This window comes from Acomys minous (assembly GCF_964271855.1).
Source record: "Acomys minous genome assembly, chromosome: 2".
NCBI lineage: Eukaryota > Metazoa > Chordata > Mammalia > Rodentia > Muridae > Acomys > Acomys minous.
This window is the reverse complement of record NC_140484.1, coordinates 79,229,429-79,239,099: the sequence shown is the minus strand read 5'-3', so window position 1 is coordinate 79,239,099 and position 9,671 is coordinate 79,229,429. Positions and strand designations below refer to the sequence as shown.

Sequence of the window (9,671 nt, the reverse complement as noted above, 5' to 3'; positions counted from 1 at the left end):
TTGTTTATTCAATTCAAAATATCTCTCTGTCTCTTCAATTGTTCCTTCCTCTGACTTCTTTTTTTTTTTTTTTTTCTTCAATGCATGGTCTCATGTAGCTTAGGGTAGCCTCAAACTCACAACAGAGCTGAGAATGACCTGGGCCCCTGCTCTTCCTGCCTCCCCCGCTGAAGGGCTAAGACCGCCTGTGTGCGCCTCCGATTCTTTCAGGCACTCATTGGACACTTTCCCTCCTGCGCACACATAGCTTTGCCGGCCACTAAAAGCTTGCTGTGCATACAAATCATTACCTGTTAAGAAGGCTAAGAAGGACAGGCTAGGGTTATGTAAACATTCGTGCTCCTCCCTCCAGTGTGTCCACCAATCAATGAAAGGCACTCCTGCTGGTCTGGCTCTCTGACTGTCACACTCCTTTCACTTTGATCTACTACCAACACTAAAGCAGAGGTGAGAAACTGACTTTCTCTCCCATGAAGCAGGTCTACTCACTCCAGCTGTGTGGGAAACCTTATCTTTAGTGAGTACCCCATTTCTTCTCCTGGGTAAGACTTCCTGCAGTTCTGTGGACCTTCTTTATACATGTTCAGCAACTCCAGAAAGTGCTCTCTGAAGCCATAGATAGCAAAGGTGTTTCTCTCAGAACCTTTCAGCTGTCATTTGAACGCTGTGACGGAGCTGGTGGGGCGCGAGCTCTCGCAGGGGGCTATAGGCAGAGCAGCCAAGTTTTCGGTTTAGGCTTTTGGTGAGATTTGAGTTCTTAATACTGGATACATGTGTTTAACATGACAAATGTTTTGGAAAAAAAAAATTCTGAGTAGGGCCAAATGTTTCTCTGTTCTCGTCTGCTTGGCCACACCCTGCTCAATGAGAGATGGAAGTTCATCTTCTATATATGCAAGAGTAAGCGAATCACCTCTAAGAAGCTATATTTGGGAAGCATAGAGATGAAAAATCTATGACAATAAAGTCTGCTCTTCAGGACAAGGGGCATTCTAAAGTAGTGTTTTGAGGGTGTGGGGGTGGACGTTAAGGCATGTTCTTGTTGAGGATGAGAACTATGGAGTTTTACTTTGCTTTGAGGCTGTGGATCTGCCATTATCACGTGGACTAAGCAGGGGGAAGAGTGTGGAGGAGATGTGGTGAGATGGAAGATCCCTCTGCCCTGCCATGTATGTTTATGGACCCAAAGCCTGTATTTCAGACGAGGCTTTAAATACTTTGAAAAGCACATTTGGCCAGACAGTGGTGACTTTTCTTAGAATTTTTCTTAGTAACATTTCGGTGGCTTGGTGTAAAATCTAGATTTACCATGCAGAAATTATCTTTCTTCCATCTGCAAAGGATTTTACAAACCTGGAAAGTGAGCTTTGAAAGATGATAAGAGCACCGAAAAGGCGAGAACTGACTAAGCTGTGTTGGGAAGAAAGAAATATTACAGCTTTGTGGAAGGGGTGATGTTATTCCTCTTTTATTAAAAAAAAAAAAAGGTTTAGTTCATTTTGAGTTTCAACTGACTGGTCAATTTTCTGTTCTTTTTATAATGTAAATTTTTTACAATGTTCATTGATATAAGTTCTTTTTGAAAATATACGCATTGACAGTTTCATACATACTAATGTACTTTGATCGTATTTACCCTTTACTACTCTCTCCCATCTCCCTGCTGCTCCTGTCAAGCCCCTTCGTCGTCCCAACTAGCCCCCCTCCTACTTTGGGTCTATTCTGTACAATGAGTTTAATGAGCATTCTTGCATGAGCATGGGTGGCTGGCTGTTTACTGGAACACAAGCAACTACTCAGTGGCTATATCTATGTATGTGTGAAAGATTCTGAATGGAGAAAAGCCTGTACAGGGATGGGGAGAAACCACACTGAACTCTCTGATTCTGCTTGGTTTCAGTGGGGTGAGTACACTGCATTTATCCCCAGTATAAATATTTGCAGTTGTTTAATAGTCCGTAAACTTGAGGTGGGGGCTGGCCTCGCCGTGTTCACTGACATATTCTCAGCATTTGGTGTAGGCCTGTCTCAGGATGCATGGGCACAGTGTCCGGTTGGGTATGTGTGTGGTTGAGGGTGGTGTGTTTCTCTGGAATGTGGAATAATTCATCAGTGCAAAACACTTTTGCCAGATGCCAGCAGAGATTGAACATCCCTGGAGAGACCATCCAAATAGCCTTTCTTTTCTCCTGCCACCCTAAGTTCCCTTTTCATTAACAACACACTTATTTTTTTACTCGTTTGTATATTCCAGTCTATGACAGGGAGGAGACCTTGTCTGGATTCCCCCAATATGTTGTCTACATCTGCAATATTTCAAACATTCAGTCAATATTTACTGAGCAAATAAATAGAACCGTACTAACCTACAAAGAACGTGCCTGGACCACATCAAATTCTTGCCCTTTGTTTCAGCTGGACTTCTTAACTATTGTAAAATAATATTTGTATTAGGAGAAAGAATTAAGGTATTCTTTTTGAAGAAGTGGTTTCAATTTTTCATTTAAATTGTAAAATAATAGGGACAACTCAAGGGATCATTGATAGGGGATAGATTAATGAGATGAATTGGGCAGCTGTTCAGTTCAGTGCAGGGCAATGCAGCTACTTTTTAAAAGGCTCACGAAGGTGTCTGAAACCACATTATTGAGACTGAATTGGGTGGGTGAGAACTTAGGCTACCTGCTGGGTACTGCTAGTAGAGAAATGAGTGGATGCAGTCATATCTGAGATGACAGAAAGAGCAGAGGCTCCTGGGAAGTCAGACGGGGACAAAACACAAAACCTCCAAGACAGGAAAGGGACATTTTTCAATTTGCATCTTTTATGGTTTCCGAATCATTTGAAGACATTGTACCAAAAAGTAAAGACCAATATGAGTTTGCCTCCTCCAAGATCTCAGTGGTGACTCCCACCTGTCAGTCTGCAGCACTGGGGTCAGAAAGGCAAAGTTGAAAGAAACATGAGCCTACCTCTGCTAAGGAGATGGCGCATAGCCAAAAGGGCAGGTAGCTCCTTGCCAGCACTCTTTCCTTCTGGGTCCTGGAGCCAACCCAAGTGCCATTTGTGGCAATGAGGACTTAACCCGGGAAACAGCCTCAGAGTGACATCTGTCCTAAAGACAGGCTGCTATGTCAGGTCATGGCTTTATCCATGCTGTTAGGTTACAGAAAATTCTGGGCAGCCCTTTCCCAACCCTGAACCTGGAGAAAACTCTTACATTGGGAAATGTCCTCTTCAATTTTCCTGTATTTTATTGTTTTGTGTGAGTTCAGCAGTGGGCTGTTATCCAGACAGATCTTCAGAGATCCAGAAAGGCTTCCACCAGCTCTGACCAGTGCATGGAGACCAGAGGCGCACATGCCTATCAGGCACTTAAGATACTGTTACCAGTAAACTGATTTCTCTTTTGTTCTACTTACTCATTTTTATTAGTTCTTTGAGAATTTCAAACAATGAGTTTTGATTATTTTTAGCCCTGCCAGCCACTCCCCCCAGATCTACAGAGTAACTGCTTTCTGGACACAGCAGGCCAGTGCACACATGAACTTACAGTCTTTGTAACAGTGTGCACAAGACCTGTGCAAGCTCAGAAATTCCAGCATGGGGAAGGGAGGTGGACACACAGTTCCAGGCCTTACCTGAGGAGTTTGGTAATGAACTGATTTTAAATTGGCATTTACATTAACATAAACCGTCTCATGAGGGTCATGTAGGTAGCCATATAACACTGCTGAAAGCTGCAGAGACACTTCCTAGGTCAACTACAGCTCTGCAGTTAAAAATTCCCCCTTGGGAAAAAGCCATTTATTCAGTCAACAAATATTTCCATATATATATGGAATGTATATATATTTGAGAAAGGATGTCACCAGGCTGGCCCTGAACTCGAAGAAATCTGCCTGCCTCTGGGCCTAAAGGCTAACATTATTTTTTTAATTGGTTTTAATTTCAATTGGGTCAGAAAACTGGGTCAAAAATGTGTATTCTACGAGTCAAATGTGGATATAAGTCCCAGGGATGGAAGCATGAGTGTGACACAGGTAAAGTGCAGGTTCACACAGAATTTACAGTCTTGTGTCATCAGCCAACCATAGCCCATGAGCTTACTTGGCCTCCTGCTCAGTTTAACACCTTCGTGAGCTAACAGTGGGGGAGAAAAATGAAACAATACTTCATAACACATGAAATTCAAGTTTCAGTGGTCATCATCTGTGGCAGAGTCAAGTATCACAACAGGGACAATATGGTCCACTAAGTTCAACATTTACCAACCTTCAAACCTCACTCTATTGAAAAGCAGTAGGCTAGGTGCCGTGAGGAATAGTTTGCATTGTTGAACTCAATCGTTGGTAAATACACCTCTCTGACAGAGGATCTGTTGGTCTCTTTCCTAATAAAATGTAAAACTGAGACTCACAGTGGTTCACTATTCAAAAGCGGTCACAATCACTGGGTGGCAAATAGTGCGCCTGCCTACTCCATGACTGTATATCTTAACAGGCAATGGGCTTAGCCAGCATCCTAAAGACCAGCATTTCTCTCACTTGAACATAGAATCTAGTTGTGTGGAAAATCTTATTAAAGTGTGAAATCCACTGGTTGCACTGATCTTCAGTGAGGCCTCAAGACTATGCATTTCTGACAAGCTTCCAAGTGGTGCTACTGGTTCACAGATCCCAGGCTCTGAATGAGTGACTCTCACCTTGGGTTATGCATTACAATTCTGAGGCGATTTTTGAAAAGTGCATAGACCCATTCTCCAAAATGCTGACTTAATTGGCCAATGATCCGGGCATTAAAGTTTTTATAAGAAGCTTTCCTAGTGACCCAATGCATAGGTGGGATATCAAGTCACACTCGGCTGTTGGCCCAAAGTACAACCATTCCCATGAGAATCCAAAGACCCGAGTTAGAACCCTGAGATGACAGGTAAAACCTGCTGATGCCTTTGTCTGAGGTTCACTTTCTTTGCAGTGAAAAACAAGGAGGCCCAAGCTGGATGATCTCAGAGGGCTCAAGACTTGTCAGGCTCTCACACAAAGAGGTGAGACATCAGGTGTGCCTGGGTTTCAAATGTACCCGGTGCATTAACATGCAGCCCAGCTGTCAGGTCCATGGGAGAGAAAGCTTAGCTGGTATCTGGTATTTCTGACCTATCATTACAGAAATGTTGCCCTACCACACAGCTAGCATCGCAGTTAAAATCATGGTTTAATGATGGTGAGAGTAGTTATGTTTTACTGTAGGAAAATTGTGGGAATCATAAGGAGGAGAAACTTATCCCTGGAACACTAATACTTGATTTTTAATTGCCCCAGCCACGTAAATGACATTGTGATCAAATTACTTCCCACAGAATCAAGGAGGGGGAGGTGGCTGGGAAGGACCTCCCCAACAGAAGCCCTGTTATTATATCTCCAAGTGTGGGCTTGATGGTAACGTGGACTCCTATTGGGAGCATGGAGACTGCAGTCTATAAACAGATACCCGCTAAACATGGACAGTGCTTTCAGGCCTGGCAGGTACTAGGCTACTCTCAGTTCCCTCATCTGTAGATAATCTGTGGTGTTTTGATGTGACCCTGGATCAGAAACCTCTTTACAGTCACAGGAAGTTGAGAAATCCATATAGGAGGCAATAATGTGGGGGCACAGTCAGGAGAATGGGCTGGGCCTAGAGAGTTCTGGATTCAAATCCACCCAATGGGTCTTATTATTTTCTCTATCTATACACAGAGACAATACAGTGCCTACTTTGCAGGGCTTCTCTGAGGATTTAATGGCAAAGAATCTATAAAGCATCAAAGCACAGTGTTCAGCACACAGGGATGCCCAGAAAATGACACTGAGAGGGGGGTGAATAATTATGATCAAACTTAGATGCTTTGGGGTCTTACTACTTTGCAAACAAAACCAAATTTACATGCCCATTTTTGCTTGTCTTTTAGCTGGATTAGTCTGCATGGAAATCCCAAGTGCTGAAACATCCAACAACACTGATGCTAGCTAGCTTTTGTCACCATGGCGATGCTACTTCATGCAAAGTGTTTTCAGCGTCTAACAATTCCTGGTCCTATAAAAGTCTTGTATAAAAATCACCAAACAGCTACTCCTCAGAACTTTTCTAACTATGAGTCCATGAAACAGGATTTCAAAATAGAGATTCCAGAGTATTTCAATTTTGCAAAAGATGTCCTGGACCATTGGAGCAGTGTGGAAAAGGTATGGAGCAAATGTCACTCAGACTACAGCGTCTCAACTACAAGAGGTCATAGGCCTTGGAGATAGTTAGTGGTGGCTATAGAGAGTTTTGCTGCCATGATGGGGTGATCCATGGAAGTCAATAGTTACCAGTGGCATCTGAAGATAGAGGGGTATCTGCTGAAGTCCCAAAATGTGCAAAACTTCCCCAGAACATGGACTTATCTGGCCTACAATGCCACAAGTCAATCATGGCTGCTTCAGAAAGCCTGGGTTATATTAATGTATCCTTTTTGCTTTTCTACTTTTAAACACACACACACACACACACACACACACACACACACACACAGAGAGAGAGAGAGAGAGAGAGAGAGAGAGAGAGAGAGAGAGAGAGAGAGAATATATTATATATACTCTAAGAGTCAAATTAGCAAGAAATGAAGTATAAATGCATCCATGAGGGGATGGAGGATGTAAGAATTCTAACTTTTGTGGGGAAATCATGATAAATGAGAAAGGACCTGGTCCCAAAGAACTAACACGGGCCTCAGCATGTAGAAATAAGAACCTGAGCCGTTTGCACTTACTCCCTGTATGACTAATTAATGACTGACTTGTGAGTTTTCTGCAGAGAATATGGCTCGTTAAGCAAGCTGAATGATAATTAAAGTACATAACAACTCTAAGTCCGAGTGGCTTTGCTTTTCTCAGGCTGGAAAAAGACTTTCCAATCCAGCTTTCTGGTGGATAGATGGACATGGAGAAGAGGTGAGATGGGGTTTTGAAGAACTCGGATCTTTATCCAGGAAATTTGCCAACATACTCACAGAAGCTTGTTCCCTGCAAAGGGGAGATAGAGTAATGGTGATTCTGCCCAAGATCCCAGAGTGGTGGCTTGCAAATGTGGCCTGTCTGCGAACAGGTTAGTATGCTCACAATCCTGGTCACACATTTCACCAAGCAGGTTTAGCCACACATCTGAGTAAGCAGGAGACATTTATCTGGGTACAGTGTACTTTTGGCAGCGTTTAGTAACCCTGCTTGCCAGAGAGGCTCCAGGAGTCTTAGGTACATCTTGGAAGGCTTCTGCTAGTTTACTCTCTCCACAGTTAGACTTTGTGACACTGTCATGACAAGTGTTTGCTGCTAATGTTTATGGTCATTCCCACTTCCTGACTTTCTGGCATACTGTTACCTATGCTCGGAACTTCTTTCCCTCACAGCTAAGTACATGGCCAACTCATACTCAACTTTCAAGCGTCAGGTTTTTTTGTTTTGTTTTCTGTTTTCTGTTTGATTTGTTTTTAAAGAGTTAGTTATTTTATGTGTATGAGGGTTTTCCTTGGATGTGTGCCTGTGTGCTGTGTGCATGCCTGGTGCCTGTAAAAGCCAGGAATGGACAGCATCAAATGTCTAGGGAACTGGAGTTGAGAATGGTTGTGACCCACCATGTGGGTGCTGGGAATAGAATATGAGTCTTCTGCAGAAGCAGCCAGTGCTCTTAACCTCTGGGCCATCTCTCCAGATCCCATAATCCCCAGCTTACAGTGACCTTCTCAGACAACCTTATTCTGATGTCTCAACCTGGCTACTATTTTCTTTAAGGACCTGCACGTGTGCACACATGCATTCAGGTGTGCAGGTACCATGGGCCTTGTGGAAGTAAGACAGCTTTCAGGAGTCTGTTCTTTCCTTTTACCATGGAATGTGGGGATTGAACTCAGGTTGGCATGCTTGAACAGCAAGCCCATTTTACCCAGTGAACCATCTCACTGGCCTATGACGGAATCCTAAAGTGTTTGAGAAGACACTGTTAAATATCAGAGTTGTCCCAAGAATTCGAATGTGTTTTTGAAACAGGGAAGGTACTTCATAATGAGCATGAACAATGCTCACCAGCAGTTCTGAAAGTGTGACCTTGGCCTAGTGGCACAGGTATCACTGAGACTTTGTCAGAAACAAATTCTCTAGCTCCGCTCAACATCTGAATCTAAAACTCTGGCGTGCAGCCTGTGAGTCTATGCTTTCACATAGATTTCAGGGATTCTGGTTCATGTATTACCTGGGAAGGGTTAAAAACCATCCAGAAGTAAATATTGTCTACCTATCTCTTAAGGACTGGGGGCTAAAAATGGTGTAGCCCAGAAGACGGATGTATGATAAATTCACAAATAGGTAGACAAGTAGATAGAAACAAAGATAGATGGAGGATTCCTTTTTTTAAAAAAATTATATAGATGACATATATATGTGTGTGTGTGTGTGTGTCTGTGCATGTGCGTGTGTGTGTGTGCGTGTGCATGTGTGTGTGTGTGTAGCTGGAGCTCTTATGAGCTGCTGTGTGGGTGTGGGTGCTGGGAACTATCTCAGGTCCTCAGGTCCTCTGCAAGAGCAGCAGGTGCTCTTCACCACTGAGACATCTGTCTCCTGCCCAGATAGATTCTTTTTTAAATTATTTATATATATTTTATATTTATATATTATTATTAACTTGTTTTTATTACATTGTATTAATTAGTGTTCTCTAGAGAAACAGAACTGACAGTGGATCTCTACTCATACAGAAACAGGATTTATTAGAGTGGTTTACAGGTTATGGTCTGACTGGTCCAACAATGGCTATCTCCCCGCGGAAAGACCAAGAATCCAGTAGTCATTTAGTCGATGCAGCTGGATGTCAGTATACATAAGAATCCCAAAGACATTGGCTCCAACGCCAGTGAAGGAATGGACTCGCCAGAGAGTGTGAGGGCAAGCTGGTCAAGATCTTGTACCTCCTTTCCCGTGCCCTTTATAAAGGTGGCCCGCAGGAAGTGTGGCCCAGATTTAAGTGGATCTTGTCACCTCAAAAGATTCAGATTAGGGGAGGTCTTCCTGCTTCATATGATTCAATCAAGAAATTTTCCTCAGCTGGGTAAGGTAACCTCAGCACTCAGGGAGGCAGAAGCAGGTGGATTGCTTTGAGTTCAAGGCCAGCCTGGTCTACAAAGCTAGTCCAAGATAGCCAAGGCTACCCAGAGAAACCCTCTTTTGAAAAACAAAAAACAAAAAAAGAAAAAAGAAAAAAAATCCCTCACAGGTATTCCCAGCAACCTGAATTTTAGTTAATGCCAGATGTAATTAAGTTGTCAAGCAAGAAGAGGCATCACATACATTTTAATTAAAACATGATTCCCTCTTTCTTCCCTCCAGCTCTGCCCATGTCCCCTCCCTCCAGTGCTTCCCATTTCCCCTCAAGTTAATGGCCTCTTTTTCTTTTACTATCATTGTTACATATATAAATAGACAGATGCACAAACACAGAAATGCAGACTGCTGAGTCCTCTGTTTCAGAGCTGACCACTTTGTATTGGATAATAATTTGGGTGCTCTTTCCTAGGAGGAGCTAAATCCCACCTCTTGGCAGTCACTAGTTGCCTGTAGTTCTCCGTCTAGGTGTGAGACCTCATGAACTTCCCTCCTTCC

At 43.0% G+C, this 9,671-nt stretch overlaps 1 protein-coding gene across 6 annotated transcripts in view; it reads left to right on the top strand.

Moving 5' to 3' along the window:
- Positions 1–352: 352 nt before the first annotated feature.
- ACSM3 (acyl-CoA synthetase medium chain family member 3) overlaps positions 353–9,671 on the top strand; it is a 23,568-nt gene continuing 14,249 nt past the window's right edge. The window contains exons 1-4 of one of the 6 annotated variants that reach the window (XM_084767284.1): positions 375–447; positions 4,978–5,047; positions 5,951–6,224; positions 6,918–7,128. In XM_084767284.1, coding sequence (XP_084623410.1) covers positions 6,024–6,224; positions 6,918–7,128 — 412 coding nt within the window. In that variant the 5' untranslated portion in view covers positions 375–447; positions 4,978–5,047; positions 5,951–6,023. Of the gene's footprint in view, positions 543–4,977; positions 5,048–5,506; positions 5,526–5,950; positions 6,225–6,917; positions 7,129–9,671 lie in introns of those variants that run through there. The other 5 variants (XM_084767289.1, XM_084767285.1, XM_084767286.1 and 2 more) reach the window with 5 other exon arrangements.